General features: G+C 54.8%; 7 protein-coding genes across 7 annotated transcripts; 2 read left to right on the top strand and 5 right to left on the bottom strand.

The window, feature by feature from the left end:
• Positions 1-591: 591 nt before the first annotated feature.
• ACET3X_000696 (uncharacterized protein) lies at positions 592-2,112 on the bottom strand (the record flags this gene model as incomplete). The annotated part of the gene is made up of 5 exons (XM_069448021.1): positions 592-1,186; positions 1,236-1,262; positions 1,322-1,463; positions 1,521-1,635; positions 1,684-2,112. The coding sequence occupies 5 exons, from the start codon at positions 2,110-2,112 to the stop codon at positions 592-594; spliced, it is 1,308 nt and encodes a 435-aa protein (XP_069310938.1).
• A 1,122-nt stretch (positions 2,113-3,234) lies between these two features.
• On the bottom strand, positions 3,235-5,593 carry ACET3X_000697 (uncharacterized protein; the record flags this gene model as incomplete). Its single annotated transcript, XM_069448022.1, has 6 exons — positions 3,235-3,282; positions 3,342-4,624; positions 4,675-5,104; positions 5,190-5,226; positions 5,296-5,442; positions 5,505-5,593. The coding sequence occupies 6 exons, from the start codon at positions 5,591-5,593 to the stop codon at positions 3,235-3,237; spliced, it is 2,034 nt and encodes a 677-aa protein (XP_069310939.1).
• A 1,008-nt stretch (positions 5,594-6,601) lies between these two features.
• Positions 6,602-7,173, bottom strand: ACET3X_000698 (uncharacterized protein; the record flags this gene model as incomplete). Its single annotated transcript, XM_069448023.1, has 5 exons — positions 6,602-6,655; positions 6,707-6,767; positions 6,817-6,941; positions 6,995-7,065; positions 7,113-7,173. 5 exons carry the CDS (start codon positions 7,171-7,173, stop codon positions 6,602-6,604), a joined length of 372 nt encoding a protein of 123 aa, XP_069310940.1.
• A 413-nt stretch (positions 7,174-7,586) lies between these two features.
• Positions 7,587-9,111, top strand: ACET3X_000699 (uncharacterized protein; the record flags this gene model as incomplete). Its single annotated transcript, XM_069448024.1, has 5 exons — positions 7,587-7,695; positions 7,750-7,776; positions 7,826-7,997; positions 8,054-8,386; positions 8,439-9,111. The coding sequence occupies 5 exons, from the start codon at positions 7,587-7,589 to the stop codon at positions 9,109-9,111; spliced, it is 1,314 nt and encodes a 437-aa protein (XP_069310941.1).
• Positions 9,112-9,725: 614 nt separating this feature from the next.
• On the bottom strand, positions 9,726-13,214 carry ACET3X_000700 (uncharacterized protein; the record flags this gene model as incomplete). Its single annotated transcript, XM_069448025.1, has 5 exons — positions 9,726-9,933; positions 9,992-12,486; positions 12,534-12,709; positions 12,758-12,977; positions 13,032-13,214. The coding sequence occupies 5 exons, from the start codon at positions 13,212-13,214 to the stop codon at positions 9,726-9,728; spliced, it is 3,282 nt and encodes a 1,093-aa protein (XP_069310942.1).
• A 904-nt stretch (positions 13,215-14,118) lies between these two features.
• On the top strand, positions 14,119-17,457 carry ACET3X_000701 (40S ribosomal eS26 domain-containing protein; the record flags this gene model as incomplete). Its single annotated transcript, XM_069448026.1, has 10 exons — positions 14,119-14,289; positions 14,340-14,702; positions 14,742-15,213; positions 15,264-15,358; positions 15,407-16,236; positions 16,391-16,401; positions 16,871-16,879; positions 16,933-17,097; positions 17,186-17,288; positions 17,343-17,457. The coding sequence occupies 10 exons, from the start codon at positions 14,119-14,121 to the stop codon at positions 17,455-17,457; spliced, it is 2,334 nt and encodes a 777-aa protein (XP_069310943.1).
• A 420-nt stretch (positions 17,458-17,877) lies between these two features.
• On the bottom strand, positions 17,878-18,681 carry ACET3X_000702 (uncharacterized protein; the record flags this gene model as incomplete). The annotated part of the gene is made up of 3 exons (XM_069448027.1): positions 17,878-18,216; positions 18,296-18,531; positions 18,657-18,681. The coding sequence occupies 3 exons, from the start codon at positions 18,679-18,681 to the stop codon at positions 17,878-17,880; spliced, it is 600 nt and encodes a 199-aa protein (XP_069310944.1).
• Positions 18,682-18,830: the final 149 nt, after the last annotated feature.

An 18,830-nucleotide genomic window follows, 5' to 3' on the forward strand; every position in this document is an offset into this window, starting at 1 on the left:
CACCGAGCCAAAGGGCTAATCTGTCATCCTGTCGTACTCCAACGTTTTTTTCGCCACGATAGGGAAATGCTCATGCTTTAAATTTGTCGGCTTTGACATCGGACGAGTCTGCGAGGGCCCACTTTCTGGACAACAATGCCGGCGGGCAGATCCCAGGCGGGGGCTTTGGGGCCAATGGAGCACGGAGCTAGCTGTTTATGGTATGACGTCGACGGTACCCGACCTGCAACACCTATCTGGCCGCTGGGCAACTGATAACGCACTGCACGTTTCCCTGGTCGCTGCTTGCCAATGTTCCAAGGTTGGGGGACATGTCAAACGAAGGATGGGGGTGCTCTCATGCCTCTTGCGTGAAATGGTGTGGACAATGTTCTCTCCCTGTCTTGACGTCTTCATCGCATTAGCCCGTTGTCAAGTATCGCTTAGGCAATGCGATTAGTCCTTAGTCGTACGTTGGACCAAACGATCACTATAGCGGGAGCTGTAGACGTAATTACATCATACAGCGCATTTTTGTGCATATCAACGCCCTCTCATCACCTGTTGAAGCTATTCAAGTAGAGCCTTCTATTCGCAGCCAGATAGGCATCCTTACACCAGCCCAGACGATGTCAACGATGGATAGCTAAAAGACGTTGAATCCCAATCAATAGGAATCACGATACCAGAGTAGATATCGATCTGCGCCGAGGGATCAACGGGGCACACCAATTCATCACGCGCCAAGTCGATCTCACTCCCCGCAGGTCCTGCATCCATGGCCATGGTATTCTGGGTGCCGGCACCGGCAATGCACGACCGTGCAATAGCCCGCACTTCCTTTACCATCTTCTTTCCGAGAGGCCAGAGAGTCGCCATTGTGTTCAAGAAGCCGATACTCAGACGGACACGGTCTCGTGCGATCGACAGCGCATGACCATCTAGTATGTACGTGCACGCGGACACTTGGACCGCAGCGAGCTGTGAGGTGATACACATGGTGAAGATGTTATGCTTTTCGAGAGCGCACGGGATCGCGAGGAGCTTGGTATGTATCTCTGTCGCTTTGAGCACACGTGCGGTATGTGCGTTTCGTCCAGCTTTCGGTCTGAGTGTGAAGGGAGAGGGTGCTTGAAAAGCCTGGGTGGTCATCTCTTCGGGACAGTATCCAAGTGACGAGAAAGGCCGGTGTATCGCTGAGATGGTTCTGCCATGGTCAGCACACATCAAGAACAACACATGGAAGGGCTAACTACATTGCAGCACACAGGTGTGCCATAAATCTGTATCAAGTGCTATCAGCTACCACTCTTAGGTTGAATTTTCTGGTTGTAAAGCATACATCACCTCATCGACTTGCCCGCTTAGTCGAAGCGAATCCTTCTTACAAGCTGGAAGTAACGATGACCACACCGCGAGTTTCGTATCGCAATACTCGATCAGGGCCTCGTTTACTACAGCAGTTTCGATGTAGTAGTTTATGACTAGTATGATCAGTTTCTTAGCCACGGCCATTCTGCCTCCCTACGGAACGTGCTTACCGTAAGCGATGACCATAGCAATATCATAAAGATATACTACCGACGAATATATCACTTCAATCTCTGCAAACTCACGAGCCTGGTACTCAGCCCATGTCACTACAGGCGGAATGTTCTACTCATATTAGCATTTCGACCATGATGGTATACTGTTCCAACGTACCCCCGACTCAAAGTACTCATCATCACACGGCAAATCAACCGTGTTTGGTATCAGAAGCAACGGATAAAAGGGCGTATTCGTGACGACGGCGAAATGCTGATCCACAATGTAAAGGATATAATACGTCCGTCTCCAACACTCTTCCAGCACTGGATCACTCTCACCGTACGCTCGAGCAAAATCTCTCTCGTTCATGCAGAGTTCCAGTGCCATGGCGGTACATGTGCTAAGTTTCTTGCGAGCTTCGACTCTGTAGTCGCAATGGAACTCGGCGAGGGCGAAGAGCATCAGCGCCTGCACGTTGAACGGTGTATGCGCAAAGTCCGGTGATGTGACGGCTTCTAGAGCTGTCATATAGTAGGGCTCTGATGGTGTCCAGGGCGCGTAGATTGAGCCTATCCATTCCAAGACAGATAAAAGTGTAGTCATCCCATGGTTGTCTTGTGCAAGTCTCGATTGAAGGCAATGCAAGGGTAAGACGACTGGGAAGGGAGGCCAGAAGTATTCGAAATATAACTCCAACAGCCGATTCTTGTCAACTTTGAAAGTCACATGGTTGTGCTGATCTTGAGAGGGTATGACTGGTATGGAATCATCTGCTGAGCTGCTAGTGGGCGTCCCTAGACAGGATTGATCAGATGACGATGTTGAGAATGCTCTGTGTTCTTCACTGAGAAAACCGTCGCGTTGGGTTGCAGAATGCTGTGCATTGCCAGCCTCCTGTTGCAATCGCAAGCGTCGTTCCGCAAGTGCAGCCTTGTTCAAGCCTCCTCTTCTGGACTTCTGATAGACACATTCTTTCCCATCGCGTCTACACCTGTTGCAAATTGGTTGCGTAGAGTCGCATTTTACGTGTCTATTGCGACACTGTACGCATGCCAGCACTACTCGGTCGATGCGTTTCGAATCGGATGATGGCTCCATGGTCGGGTGACCGCGAGGACGCGAAGGCTGATACAGGGGTTTGATAGCAGTGGGGAGCAATGCTATAGATGCCCACCCTGTACAGCAATGCAGTGATCAAATGGAAGTATTTCCAGTACAGAATTTGGTATGGGAGGGACAAAAAGGCAAGCACCTGATGATACGTAAGGCTGACCGGACTGGTTGTATACTGTGACGCCTTTCCAAGATCAAGGCCGCGTCTGCCGACTCGGCAAGAGTCGGACGTGCATTTGGGGGCCGGTCCTTGAAGGCCTAACACAACCAAAAATCCTGAATACGTGCTGGTAGCGGTTGAAAAGTATGATCACATGTGGCACGACGCTTGTGTTTCGCTATGCAATACGTATAGTGCCGTCATTACTCCCGTACATTCGCAAGCCTTTCTACCCTACCATAAACTAGAAATAATTGCACTAATAAGTCCACATGCAGCCTTCATGATACGACAGGCCAACGTAGCAACATCCAATTCGGGTCTCAATGCCAAACATGTAATCATATGCGTTCCAGACCTGACGGGCATATCCCGTACCAGCTGGGGATTGTCGCTTTTCCATCGTATATCTATTATTGACGGTGAGAACGCAGTGGGGACAGACTGCGAGCCTATCGCAGCTTGCCATGCTCTTGGGCCTCTTTGACTTGTTCAAAGACCTGCATTATAATGTTAGCCGACTGAACCCCGCAACCTCGGATAATGTAGTGTCGCATACCTTGAGCATCTTTCTGCGCGCACCGAGAGCGTTGACGCCGCGTTTCTCCAAGCCTTCATCATCGAGCTCGATGAGCTCCTGCCACTTGAGATCCTTCAGGTTATCTGTGTACTTGTGCAGGCGGAGACTCCGAAGCCAGTTGGGAATGTCCGAAAGCAGTCCAGGGTCAGTGGGGTCCTCCGGAGGCTTCGAGCTGCCACGACGGCCTCGGGGAGATCGACCGCGATCAATGTTGTCACCGAGGAAGCCATGGCCGTCATTGCTGCCACCAGCAAGGCCGAACTGGGCGAGGTTCAACGCGCCCATGCCGTTGTTCATCATACCACCACCGTAGTCAGCAGCCAAGAAGCCGTTGGCCTGAGGCGAGGTAAAGTTACCCATGGCACCCATGCCCTGGCCCTGCATGGCGAAGCCAGGGGAGCTGGGGCGAGATCGGCGACCTTGCATAGCGGCCAATTGTTGGGCTTGGAGAGCAGCCGCCTGTTGTGGAGTCAATACTTGACCCAGCTCGTTAGTCATGAGGATGTTTCCATTGCCCATCTGAGGCATGCCAGGGGACATGGGCCCATTGTCCGAAGACCGAGCACGGCGGAACTTGCGCACATCATCCAGCTGGATGCGGTTGTTAACAGTAGACAACGCAGCCAATTTCATAGCAGTGGCGTTGGCTACCATGTCAGCCTGGTTGTTTGACTGTTGGAAGTTGGCGACCATAGGAGTGCTTAGTTGGGAGGCCCAACTTCCACCTGGGGCGTAAGAGGGCGAAAGGAGTGGCATGTTGGAAGAGTTGGCCTCGAGCGCGTTCAGTGTAGTGGTCTGGACATTATTGCTGTCGTTCTGGAGAGGGAGGCGAGGCGAGCGAAGACCAGCAGATGGAGGCGGTTGAGAGAATTGACCCATGGGCGGCTGCTGGTGTTGCTGCTGGCCCGAAGACTTGGGGCGATTCGCACCCTCGTTCCAGGGTGATGCGGGCGGCGCATTGTTCTCCCTCTTGTTATCTTCGGGGGCGGAGATGGTGGGAGCTGCCATGGAGCTGCGATCTCCGACGGTGCTATTGCGGTTGGACGCCGGCGCAACACCAACCACATCAGTGAATTCAGCCTTCTGCTTGGCGATGGCAGCCGCGGCGTCCGGGAACATGCGGTTGATCTGGGATGTCTCCAAGCCCGAGTTGCGTTTCCCAGCACCCGGGGATGGTGGGGGACGACCGAGACCCATTGAGTGACGGTTCTCGCCCGTGCTGAGCTTGCTCATGGCGTCGCTCAACTTCTGTGTCATGGGATCTGGCGCGTGTCAGCATGGAGAGGACTCTGTCGAGGCCTATCTGACTCACCTTTCTCTCCAAAATTAGCAGGGGACAGAACTCCAGACATGGGCACATTCTTGGACATTTGCTGCAAGACCTGGATGAAGAAGCGGATCTGCACCTGCGTCGTCTGCTGCAGCAGGGCATAGAGGGCGGCGGTCCTCTCGGCCTCGCTGAGGACGCGGAACCACTGCTCTATGGCGCTCAGCTCGTCCTTGAAGTCCTGATCGAGGGTCGCGGTCGCCATCTCTTCGAGCGTGGTTTCGTACTGGTCAATGTCGGCGAGCCATTGCTGGGCAGCGCGTTCCATTTCGTCTGGGTTGCCCGACTGTGTGTTGTTGCGGCCAAAGTAGATTTCGGAAGCGGGACGAATTCCACGGTTGGCGAGAGGGGAGGGGAAGCCGCCCAGATCAGCGGAGGCACGGAGGTGGTGGTTGGCACCGAGCGAGTTTCGGGCCTGGGGTGGGCGGAGCGAGCTGGAGCCCTCGGGCGTGCTGTTTCTGTTGGCAGCTATATGGCTGGCAGACATGGCGGCGGCGGACGTGGGAAAGCGTGGGTGGCAGTGGGGAGGTTGAAATTCTGGCCCGTGGTGTCAGTATGGTCGGGCGAATGCACCTTTGGTCGCATGCGGGATGCTGGCAGACGTACAGTGTGGGTAGGCGGGTAGACGGGTGGGCGGTAGTAATGTGTGCACACGAGTCCTGCAGTCCCAGCTGTGCCTCAAAGGACGTCGAGGTGCGAAATATCAGGGGAGTTCCAGTTTCGCGCGAGGGCTGATGGGTGCCGGGGGATGCGCTTGGCCGGGATGCACGGGCAAGCAGCGCAGCGAGAAGAAACGGCGTAATATATCAAGATACAGAGAAGGGAAACGTCGGCGAGAGAGCGTGGGAGGTGGAAGAGCGGAAAAGAGCTCGCTGCAAGAGATGTGAAGGGGGGCCAGTGTCATGGTCTCACGGCTCGAAAAGGCGTTGGTTGTTTTAGCGCGCTCGACTAGCGCTGGTGCTCACCTGTTACAGACAAATGGGGCAGGCAATGAGTGCAAGCTGTCTTCTTGCACGGCTATCGTTGTCATCTCCGACTGTCTTAGCCACGTCTGCAGCCTGTCCTGGTTGACTGTGCATTCCACGAGCGGCCGTGGAGCACATCTCCGCACATCACTCCACACGCCCGCCCACCCAACGGCATGGCACTTTCACTGTTTCGAGCCAGTGCCAACGCCCAGACACACGGTAGTCGGTAGCCTCTCCAGGCCAGACTGTCGGCCACAGCGGTATACGTATCGCACTCTTTCTGTAACGACTGCTCTGCCGCGCCTACTGCTTATCGGCGTCAAACGTCCCGGGAAACAAAAGAATTTCTTCCCGAGACGCGTTCATGCACCGCCTGTTGCTAAAGTTAGTCGTTCGGAACCCTGGGCACGGCGGTCGTGCGTCTTCGCGTCGTGTTCCATCATTGCAGGAGTGTCGTCGATGCCTGACGGGGGGGGCCCACTTATTGCCTGGTCAGACATCTGATGCTCGGCAGGTACATGCACTAACGGCAGGAGCCACATGCCCTGGAGAGCACTGCTCCAAGCATGCCTCATACATAGGGACAATGGTCGTGTACTACGTATCGTGATGGAAAAGAGCATCAAGAAGAACAATGCCATCCGATTGAAACTTGGCCCGGAATCAAATTCAAATCCGAACCAGTTTCCTCATAGCACTACTAAACGGACCTGTCAACCAGCCAGTATCTAGACACAAGTCGTCCCAAGCACATTGCTCCGTGGAACCAGACAACAGACTGGCCGAAGATCCTGGACAAGTCCTGTAGTAGATGATGTCGATGGATTCTGGTCTACACCCCACTCACGCAATGCGTTAGCAGACAGACCCGTACAGTGAATGCAAAACTTTTCTCAGTCGCAATGGGTATCTTGTTATTTTACATGTGCTGTACTCTCATCTCATCATGACGCTGCCGCTTGTTGCGATTGCTGTGCCGCCGACTGTATTTGGATAATCTGGCTCGTCTGTTAGCACGACACGCGGCAGGATGCACACAGAAAGCATACCTCGCCCTTGATTTTGTCGCTCTTGTCCTGTATTCCCTGGATCTGCTTCTCGATGTCCTTGCTGCTTCCAGTCAGACAACAGCTTGTTTCGTCGCAACCAGCCCACGTACATCTGCTTGTCGATGAATTCGAGGCGACCGTTAACCGCCATGACAGCCTCTGTCTTGTCCTGCTTCAACAGCACTGGCCCGATCTGCTTGTAGATGTTCGCATCGTCGTCGAGTATGTCGAATTCCTGCAATGGCGGCGATGAGTACGGGTTGCGACCATGTGCGGGCAGCGTCCCACCTTCTTGACCGTACTATTCTCCTGCTGTTGTGACTCGAGCTTCTGGCGTGCTTCCACCGCAGTTCCGAGCTCTGTTCCGAGATTAGCCAACGATTTGCAAGCAGGGCAGACGGCTGACCAGCCTGGAGGCCCTGGTAGCTGTCAGACAGCGCCTGAAGCTTCTTCTGCACGTCTGCCATGGCTTTGGTGATGCTGAGTAACGCGTTACAGAAAGTTGGCCGCAGTCTTGTTCGGAAGTCGCGAGTGGGATGCTGAACTTTCTCCATGCGGTTAGAAGCAACGCGGGGCGGGCTAGGTGCCTTGGCCGTACCTAGAACGACGGTCACCTCCAGCGCTCTTGTGTACGACTGCAAGCCCGATCCCGACAAGCCAATTTCGAGTCACATTCCACTCGAAACCCGTCGCTCTCAGCTGCCATCTCCTCCGTTACCTCACACAGTCGCCCTGGCCTTGCGAAACCACAGGCAACCAACACGCGAGTGCCCCACTCACATCGCCCTTCGCCGCTCGTACATCCATCCCTCACAACCCAAGCGGCGCGCGCCCCAGGATTCACACTCGCCGAAGCCTCCACAAACCTTGCATTCCAGCTATGAGTAACGCCGACTTTCTCGGCCGGGCCATCGAGACGGTCAAAAAGGCAATTGAGACGGACACGGCGGGCGAATATGAAAAGGCATACCAGCTGTACTACAGCGCTCGTCAGTAGCCCCAGGTATAGCCCATGTGGACGTGTGCGCTGACTTCTTATGCAGTTGAGCTTTTCATGCTCGCCCTCAAATGTACTGTGACTGTCCTTGTAGAACCGACAGTGGTGCTAACACTCAGCAGGGGAGAAGAACCAGAAGTCCAAGGACATGATCCGCGGCAAGGTAGCCGAGTACATGGAGCGCGCAGAGAAGCTCAAGCAACATCTGAATCAAAACGACGCCTCGAATCGCAAGAAGCCAGCAGCCATGGGCTCAAATGGCAAAACAGCAGGCGGAAGTGGGAGAGGCGGAGGGTAAGCATTCACTCTGTGCATGTAAAGTCACAGTTTCCACCACTAACTCCTTTTAGTGACGACGATGAAGGCGAACAAGACGCCGACTCCAAAAAGCTCCGCGGAGCGCTCGCGGGCGCCATTCTGTCCGAGAAACCCAATATTCGATGGGAAGATGTAGCAGGTCTGGAGATGGCGAAAGAAGCACTCAAGGAAGCCGTCATATTGCCCATCAAGTTTCCGCATCTGTTTACTGGCAAGCGACAACCATGGAAGGGCATATTACTCTACGGACCACCTGGTACGGGTAAGAGTTATCTGGCAAAGGCGGTCGCTACCGAGGCGAACAGCACATTCTTCAGTGTCTCCAGCTCCGATCTCGTCAGCAAGTGGATGGGTGAATCAGAACGGTAGGTCAAAACAAAATGTCTTGGTGTAATGCAACAACTGACACCAGACCAGACTCGTAAAACAACTCTTTGGCATGGCTCGCGAGAACAAGCCCTCGATTATCTTCATCGACGAGATTGACGCCCTCTGCGGACCTCGAGGTGAAGGAGAGTCGGAAGCATCGCGACGTATCAAGACGGAATTGCTAGTGCAGATGGACGGTGTAGGCAAGGATTCCAAGGGCGTGCTCATTCTTGGCGCGACCAATATCCCCTGGCAGCTCGACTCTGCCATCCGACGACGATTCCAGCGAAGAGTCCATATTTCACTGCCAGATACCCCTGCTAGGATGAGGATGTTCGAGCTCGCAGTCGGCAACACACCTTGCGAGCTGAACCAAGCCGACTACAAGAAGCTAGCAGAGCTCAGTGAGGGATATTCTGGATCTGACATCTCCATCGCGGTACAAGACGCACTCATGCAGCCTGTGCGGCTGATCCAAACGGCGACACACTACAAGCCTGTCCAAGTAGACGGTCAAACAAAGTGGACGCCGTGCTCGCCTGGAGACCCACAAGCAGAGGAGAAATCATGGACAGATCTGGATGGCGATCAGCTGCTCGAGCCACCTCTCAAGGTCAAGGACTTTATCAAGGCAATCAAGGCTTCAAGACCGACTGTTAGTGGCGAGGATCTGAAGCGCAGCGCCGAGTGGACAAAGGAGTTTGGTAGTGAGGGCGCGTAACTGGGTTGTTGTGATTTGTTGCCCAAGACGGTGCTTTATATCTTCGAGGCGCTTTTGACGTTTATATCCCTTCTAGCATAGCGATTCCAGGCCGTAGACGGACCGGCCGGCGTTGATGCTTCGAATACACAACCAACTTGAGCTTTTATTCCCTGACCATTTCCGCCGTCTACAAGAATTCCAACCCGGCTGGTCGTTGAAAAAGAAAATCAACACAATGCAATGGGTCATCATATCGCACGGCAAAAGCTATTGAGCAATGGTGATTGATTTATCTACACTGAGCCAGACCAGCCGAGGCTAGATCAATAGCATAATCAGGGTGGGTGAGGGGACGAAGGGGAAATATTGGGGGGGAATCTGTGTGAAACAACCTGACCTAACCTAACCAAAACAAGCATCCCGCCGCAAAAACAATGCCACTCTACACTTCGCCAGCCTTAGGTATCATCAAGAGGCTCAGGGATCCTCGTCGTGTTTCCTCGCATCGTGTCTTCATGCTAATGTGCCCATGTGACAATTCCAAATCGAACGCCACTCATGCATCGTGTCCCATATGGATGATTCTCCACAAGTCCGTAAAGTTGATCGTTCGAGAATGGCCTTCTCAACCTCTAGCTAAAGTAAGCTTGTGCGGTGCGCTGCTGCTCCGGTGTCAGAGTCGCTGCAGCTTGGCCTAGATCAGTGCTAGTCGCCTGGATGAGCGCCTTGACGGATGCGACGACGCGGTTCGCGGTTTGTCCCTGCAGGGTCTCGGCCTCGAGAGCTTGCACAACGTAGTTGAAGATCTTTGCGGGCTGGGAGAATACGGCTTGGTTTTGCCTGTGAAACAATTAGTGGGGCTCTCTTGTGTAACCTGCTTGACACGAGGTAGACTTACTGTTCAATCAATTGGGATAAGAAGGCATACGCATATGGCGTAGCCTCCTCATCATTGGTAATTGGGAGGGTGTCGATCCAGGCTGCGGCAACGCTGTCCCAATTCGCGACCTTGCTTGCATTGTAGTGTAGAATCTTGGCAATTGCAGCTGATGCGTTCTCCGTCGCAAAGATGTCGTCATCCGCGCGGGCATTGGGCCTTTGTGTGACCTGGAAGAGTGTCTCTAGCGAGGCAGCCACAAATTCTGACCAGTTTTCTCCACCCTTGTGGGCTGCGACACCGACACCATATACTGCTGCCTGGCGATTGGCAGGAACATCGTCCTGCATACCGTCAATGAGGGGTTGTATGATCTGGTCTTTGTATTGCCATGACTCTGGGCCGCAGAACTCTAGTACATCGTCGTAGATGCAAATCGCCCATTGGCGTTGAGTAGGGTCGGGGTTAACAACGGCCATGCGGTAGAACTCGATCAGATTCGCCCAGTGAGGCAAGAACGAAGTGCCCATGGTCTTGAAAATGCTGTGGAATGCCTTGTTCATGTCCGACAATAGGTTCTGGTCATCTTCGATAGCGAAGAGAATATCCTCTGAAGCTTCCTCACCATCTTCATTTTCGGCTTGCTCCTCAATGCGTTCTTTGACGCGGACATTGTAGTCTTGAAGCACAGTCCTAGCGGACTCGATGAAGGTGGTCATGTGGGCGTCCGTCAGGCAGTTGCGGCCGATGCACTCAAGGCACTCGTAGAAGCACTGGTACATCTCGGCAAGGGTGTCAATGGCGGGCTCGGTGCTGAGAACTTCAAGGACACGCTCGACAGTACGTCCCCACAGTGCACCGAGCTCTGTTGACTCGGGACCATGCGCCTTTTTGTATGCGTTCAACAGTGCCGGGACACACTTGGCGGATGCGACTCGTACGGGGTCGTGGAAGAAGAAAGCTAGACCTGGAAGGGCAATCTTCTCCATAATCTCGTTCACGTAGGGCTCAAAAGCATCCTCTAGCACTTGCGCGTAGATGACGATGAGCTCGATAGCCATGTGCTTGTCGTCGAGGATGCTGGTCTTGATTCCAATGACCTTGCCCTTGAGTGGGACCAATTCCCAACCTTCTTCATCTTGAATCTGAGCAACCTGTTCCTCGTCATCAAGCAGTTGGATGTCAGCCTTGGCTCCAGCAAGCTCGGTCAGTGGTGGGATGACACCGGCGAGGAAGGGAACAAACTCCCGTCCTAGAACACGGCACATGCGGCCCCAGCAGTGAAGCAGATACGAGGCTTGCGGGTCATCAGCCTCAGAGACACTGTTCTGAATCCGGCCAAGCAGTTGGACAAGATTGAGCGCGTCCTGGCCCATGCGGTCCTTTCCGACAGCCAAAGCAATGAGGGTTGCGCATTCCATGGCCTTGGCACGGAGAAGTCTGTATTCTTTCGACTGTTCCTCCTGTAGGACATTGAATAGAAGAGGCATGAGGGTATCGTAGTACTTGGAAAAGGCAGCCTCTGCAGAATCCGCAACAGTGGCAATGGTGGACAATGCTTGTTCCTGCACGAAGCGCTTGGGGCTCTGTAGAAGCATGAGCAAATGGTTCAGCAGCTGGTCAAGGTACGGTTCAAGAATGTTCTTCTCAGCCTCCTCGCAGAAGTTGACGAGAGCGGCAGCAGCGTGCGCTTGCACACGCGGCTCCGAGGATTCTAGGACTGGGATGATGTTTGGCAGGACGGCCTGATGGTACTTCTCCTGCATGGTGCCGGCAAAGTCGGTCGACATCTGGCCGACAGCGTTGCAGGCAGCCCATCGCACACGAGGATGGGGGTCTCGGAGCGCAGGCAGGACGAGATCCAGCACCTTGTCTAGCTCACCAACCATCAGTTCACGGCAGCCCTCGGAGATGGCTGATATGGCCATGAGAGCTGCGTGCCTGTCGCGCCACGCTGAAGAGGTCATCATGCGAGGTAGCCAGTTGAAAGTCGGGGGCAGAATGGCTTGTCCACCGAGCTTGTTTGCCAGACGGTCCATGGCCTGTTCTCCGGCTACATGGTTAGAGTCACTCTCTTCGTCCAAGTCTTCGGAAACGTTCCACTCCTCAGCGTCATCGTCATCGGCGCCAACGTCGGTCATCAGAGACAGACATTGGGTGACCATGTCGTTGGTGAAGTTGGCATCCTTCTTGCACATGACAGGGGCGTTGTCGGCGAACGTGGCCATGAGTTCGAGGGCGTTTTGTCGGGCCGTCTCTCCCAAATCCTTGTCCTGGATGACGGAGATGCTGAACTGGACGAGGCTGTTGAACAGAGGCTTGAACATCTTGGGCGCGACTTCGGCGAGATCGATGAGCGAGACGATGGCCTTGGAAAGGAGTTCTGCATCGCCGGAATCCTTGATGGGTGGCAGAATGTTGAGGATCTCTCCGATGAGAGAGTAGTACTTGGACTGGGCCTTTTTGGTGATGGAGCGGAAGAAGGACGCAAAGGCTTCAACGGATGCGATTCGGACCTGTGAGGTGTAAGCGGAGCATGTCTAGGAGCATGTGGGACGCGTACCGATGTCTCGCTGTCGGCGAATCCGCCCTTGAAGGCAGTCATGACCACATCTTCGTGCTGCTTCTCGATGATCTGCGGGGTCGTTGAGAATATCCTGAAGGCGTTTTCGCGTTGCGCGGGGTCTGCGGACTGGCTTGCCTGGAAGAGAGCGCCCAGCAGCTCCGGCCATGCAACACCTGGGTGGTATTAGACATGCATGTGTGAGATGAGCCGTTTCCTCATACCTTCATCTGTGTGTTGGCGAGCGAGCTCGGCCACGGCATCTCCGACCTTGGTGCGCACCGAGTTGTCTGTCTCATTGGCGAGGCACTGGAGCAGCTTTGCGCGTATGGCCTCGCGCTCGGGGGCATTGAGGGTCAGGAAGAGGTCGGCAGTCTGGCCGGAGGGCGCCTTTCGCGGTTTCGACGACTGCCGCCTGAAGATGACGGCGGCAAAGGTGCGTGTCTGACATGGCGTGTAAGCTACAGGTGCACGCTGTGCACGGCATTAGAGGCGTACCGAGGTGTCTTGGGCCAGCTCAATCTGCTCCGACAGGCCCATCAGGAGCACTTCGGGCCTCTGGGCCACCCATTCGTCGTTCAACTGCTGCTCGGCGGCCGTCCGCTGAACATTGTCGGGCGACTGGAGACCCTGCAGCAGGGTGGCCAGCGCCGTGTGCACCTCGGCAGGGAGGACAGACATGTCGTCGTATGCGTGAGTGTTTGTCGTGTGTATCGTGGGGTGTGGCCCCGGTCCGGTGTGTTGTTGTTCGCAACGGACGGTGGTCGCTAGGCCGGTGGTGCTTGCGGAGCGCGTGTGACGTGGTGGTGTTTCTCGAGTCGCGCCCCTGCTGCCGTCGAAATACGCAGAAGCCGCGTGTGCTCTCTCTTACAGACGTCGGTCGGCGGCGGGATCTGGGGGGGGCTTTGGGTCGGCTGGGTTTGGGGTTGCTGTAGAAATAATTTCATTCATCAACTGTTTTGGCGGGGCTGGCTTCGCGAGTCGGCCTGTCCCAAAAAAACAAGGGTGCGTGGGAGAGGGCAACCCCACCACGCCATTGGCTGTTCTGCCCTCTCACCGCCGACTGCACGTGACTGAGCGCAAGCCAAACCCTTGCAGCCTGCAACAACACTAACCGTCGTCTTGCCTATATGAATAGACGCTGCCTTTGACACGAGCTATCTCGCACTTCCTTATTCTGCCCTTGGTGTTGTAGAGTAGTCTGTCTAGTCTCGACGGCTGCGTGCATATGACCTGTTTGTCCGAGATAACTTGGTGCACACGACTAGATGCAGAGCCAAAGCAGCATTACACCCGCCGTAGATAGCGTCCGCCCGAGCAGCAGCAGCAGCAGCAGTGAGGTGGGCGACATGTTGAGACTCTGTAGTCTGTCTGGTCTGCCATGAGCGCACATGGCCATGTCGACTGTCAGTTCAAACAGGGAGTAGCGGTCTGGCCCCGGCGCTTGCACCCGCACCCTCGCGTTGTTTTCGTACCCTGGCAACCACGTCGACATCCGAATTCCTCTCCCCCACTCTGCCAGCAAACTGCTTTTTGACCAGGAGCTTGGTTCGCAAGCCCACACGCCATGTCGCATACCGGTACCATGCGGGGGACGCCCAAGCCCTCGAACCGTAACCAGCCCCAGCAATTCCCCCACAGCCCATCGGGGATTCCACGACCAGCTCTCGAGACGCATGCCTCTCACGTTGCCCAGAGCGAAGCGGGCGGCACTTCGCTCAGCGCCAGCCGTGCGAAGATGTCGAAGCGCGACGACGTAAGCTGCCCTGCTCGCCGTGGACAACTGCGTACTCATCTCATGTCTAGGCCATCCGCCGCAAGATCGAAAGCGACCTGAACAAGAAGAAGAACCCCAGCGGCCGCGTGCGACCCTCCAAGAAAGCCCCGCCTGGCACTGTCCTCGCCCTGAAGCCCTCCCCCGCGCTCCAGATCAAGCCCAATACCTCCGTCGCCGAGGCGGCTCAGTTGATGGCAGCCAAGCGCGAGGACTGTGTGCTGGTTACGGACCACGACGAGCGGATCGCTGGTATCTTCACTGCCAAGGATCTGGCCTTCCGCGTCGTGGGCGCTGGAATCAAGGCTCGCGATGTCACCATCGAGGAGATCATGACCAAGAACCCCCTCTGCGCAAAGACCGATACGAGTGCAACGGATGCTCTGGATCTCATGGTCAGGAAGGGCTTTCGCCACCTTCCAGTCATGGACGAGAATCACGACATCTCGGGTATCTTGGACATCACCAAATGCTTCTACGACGCCATGGAGAAGTTGGAGCGCGCCTACAGCTCTTCGCGCAAGCTGTACGATGCTCTGGAGGGTGTCCAGGCAGAGATGGGCTCCAGCCAGCCGCAGCAGATCATCCAGTACGTCGAGGCTATTCGCCAGAAGATGTCTGGCCCTACACTCGAGTCGGTTTTGACGGGACTCCCACCAACGACCGTTTCTGTGCGCACCTCCGTCAAGGAGGCTGCAGCTTTGATGAAGGAAAACCATACCACTGCCGTCCTGGTGCAGGACAATGGATCCATCACCGGTATTTTCACCAGCAAGGATGTTGTCCTCCGCGTTATTGCCGCGGGGCTCGACCCGATGACTTGCAGTGTTGTACGAGTAATGACTCCTCATCCCGACTTTGCGCCCATGGACATGAGCATTCAGTCTGCTCTCCGCAAGATGCACGGTGCGTACTCCCAATTCAGAGCCAGCCGAGTAACCGCTAATGTTCTGCAGACGGGCATTATCTCAACTTGCCAGTGATGAGCGACTCTGGCGAAATCGTTGGCATGGTCGACGTGCTCAAACTGACCTACGCTACTCTCGATCAGGTATGTCGGGTTGTTGAATGAAGACGTGTTTCTGCTGACTCCTCGAAGATCAATAACATTAGCACAACGGACAGTGAAGGCCCTGCGTGGAACAAGTTCTGGTTGTCTTTGGACAATGAGACGGAGTCGATGATGTCAGGCGAGGGTGGAAGCCGCGTCCATGACCATCGCTCCTACATCTCACACCACGACCGCCCTGGTCTCATGGATCGTGGCGATAGTGTACTACCCAACGAGTCTGCTTCCCATCATGGTGACTCGCCAGATCCGTCCGCTGTCGCCAGTATTCCACCCTCTCACATGGAGGACATTCCGTTCCCTTTCAAGTTCAAGGCGCCAAGTGGTCGCGTTCACCGTCTGCAGGTCGTCGTATCTGCAGGTATCGAAGAGCTCATCCACAACGTAGCCAACAAGCTCGGTAGCGAGGTCGAAGCCATAGGAGGCATACCGAGCTTTGAAGACGGCAAGGTTTCTCGCGCTGGTTTCGCCCTGAGCTATCTTGACAACGAAGGTGATACCATTTCCATCACCACCAACGACGATCTGGTCGAAGCTGTCAGCCTGTCCCGCATGGCGCATCGCGAGAAGGTTGACCTTTTCGTGCACCACCCCGACAAGGCCCCAATGTCCGCCGAGGTCAACCCACAGCCTGCGCTACCCAAGCCCGTCACACCGCCCGAGTCCACCCTCCGCGAGCGCAAGCAGTTCTTCGATGAGGACGAAGAGAAGCCTAGATCTCGGGGCCGAAATCAACCAGTGCCTCTCTCGCAACAGCCGGAGATTATTGCTGGTGTTCCAAATGACCTTCTTCTACCTGGAGCTATCGGTGTACTAGCCGTAGTGATCGTTGGTGTCTTTGTTCTTGGTCGCGCTAGTCGGTAGGACGTGGGTTAGACGTCTGGTAATGTGTGTCGGAGTAAGAGCGAGAGCGAATTGTTTCTTTTGTAAGAATCTGATATCCCATAGATCCCTGGGTATTTCCTAGCTGTTTCGGTAGTCAAATTGAAAACATTTTACTTCCACAATACGCAGCTTTACATGTCGTAAGACGAGATCAAAATGTGTGTTCATCAGGTCCAAAACAATCATGACCTCCGCCCTGGGAAACACAAGGTTTCATCCCATCTTATTTCACAAAATCCAAGCAAACGACCTGGCGATTGTTCAGAGCCATGCAAGACGTGCCTGCCAATCCAATCCACGCGAAGATGTTGCATTGTTGCAGAGGCAATTACACCCTGCAGCCTACAGCGGCACAGCACTGAAGGACGCAAGTATCCAGACGCTCATATATTCTCGAAACTACCTCTCCGCAAACACAACAACCCTGTTGCGTGTTGTCGCAGCAGCCGAAGCAGAGGTTGCGAGTGCTCCTGCGCTGCATGCGGCTAGCGCGCGGCGCGCCAAGCTCACTCGCTTCTGAATATTCGCATTTGTGCGGTGTCGACTTCACGACTCCGACGTCAGGAACGACTCTCACGACAACCACCCCACCGCTGACTTTTAGATAAGACATCTTCAGTACGCACTCCCGTACCCCGTCCTCGCACGCTGCCGCTTACAGAACTCGATAGAATCAGCCGCAACCATGGTCAAGAAGCGCGCGTCCAACGGTCGTAACAAGAAGGGCCGCGGCCACGTCAAGCCCATCCGCTGCTCCAACTGCTCGCGATGCACACCCAAGGACAAGGCAATCAAGAGATTCACCATCCGCAACATGGTCGAGTCCGCCGCCATCCGTACGTCTCACGATCGCTCTGACGCCACGCCGGACACGACACCTAGCGGGGCGGCGACTTGAGGGCATTGAGGACTGACAGCACACAGGTGATATCTCCGATGCCTCCGTCTTCCCCGAGTACACTGTCCCCAAGATGTACCTGAAGCTCCAGTACTGCGTCTCCTGCGCCATCCACGGCAAGATCGTCCGGTACGTTCAGCCCCCGCGAGGATTCGGATGAGCTCATTTCTAACACACTGGCAGTGTCCGCTCGCGTGAAGGCCGCCGCAACCGTGCTCCTCCCCCACGTGTCAGGTACAACAAGGACGGAAAGAAGATCAACCCCAACCAGGCAGCTGCTAAGACTACTACTGCTTAAGTAGCGTGTGGTACGAAAAGGGAATGATCATGGCGCTTGGTGTGGGGTCTTAGGGTTCTTTCGGAATGTCATACTGGAAAATGCATGAATCCAGAAGAAGGGACAGGCCAAATGACGAAATCATGGTTGAGGCTTGCTCGGGAAAGCCTGCATAAGCAGCACCGAGAGCTAGCTATGAACTTGTAGACGAATATCCAAGTCGACTTGCACCACCCTACGTCCATGTTGGTGATTTTACTGGGTATCTTGACTGCTCGTACAGCCGGTTGACCATGGGGCTTGTGTGCTGTCCACATACGATATGAGCAGCACATGCTGTTGCAAGCCTTGGGACCAAACGTGAAGAACTGCGACATCCAGTGCTTCGTTACTCCAGCCCAAGTCCAGCGTTCATTATGCATATCATACGGTGTCATCATTTCAGTCGTTTCGCTTCTTCCCCTCACCCAAGTCGCCTCCGTCATCAACACTCCCCTTGCCAATCACTGGCTCCGGCTCGGTAGTCTCCCAGTCTTCTGCATTTTCGTCCCATGTTTCCAGCTCTTCGTCCACAGTAGATCTGACAACACCGGACTCCTGCCCCTCCACATTTTCGCCCAACTCGATATCCCGTTCCTCGTCCCCTGCGACGGCTGTATATCCACGTGCAGCTCTCTTTCGCTCGAGCATACGCTTATGGTACCAATTGCATAGGCCCAGAGCGAGAAGCGAACCGAGGACGTTGGCTACGATGTCGTAATAGTCAAAGTCACGATGGATCTTGAAGCAGGTTAGTTTTGTGTAATCTTTCCATGTCCCTATGCCTGAACCGTTTCTCCTCAAACGCATCTTGACTTACAGGCAACAATCCTTGTACAACCTCACTAGCAACCCCCAGGCCAATCGTGCACACGGTGAAGGTGAGCTGCAGGACTTTCCTCCTACTCGTCTCTAGTATCCAGTAGAAGCATAATGTGAGTAGAAAGAAGGCGATAAAATGGAGGGCTTTGTCGGATTGCTTGTACGAAGGGATCTTGTAGTCGGACGGGGAGAAACCGGCGCCGGCGCTGATGAAGATCAGGGCTATGAACGCGCCTGTAGACACGTCAGCTTGGTGTTGTAGGAAAGGTGCGAGCAGGCCGAAGCAGAGTGTCCATTGACTGCTTGAGCGCAGTGCCTCAAGCTCTCTCTGACGTATGTAACGAGTCCGTGCTACCTACCAGCAAATGGCTTCCGTATGCGCATCGTGTAGTTATTCGGCTGCGGCTATAAGCGCTGAGGGAACATAGTCAGGTCGTGGGGACAGAGCGCTGCTATCGGCGGGCGGCTGGAGCTAGCAAACGATGCGATGCTGCCTCGAGCTGGCATCTGGCGGAACTGGCTTGCAGAGGCGA

The sequence above is a fragment of the Alternaria dauci genome, chromosome 1, assembly GCF_042100115.1.
Source record: "Alternaria dauci strain A2016 chromosome 1, whole genome shotgun sequence".
In the NCBI taxonomy this organism is placed as follows: Eukaryota; Fungi; Ascomycota; class Dothideomycetes; order Pleosporales; family Pleosporaceae; genus Alternaria; species Alternaria dauci.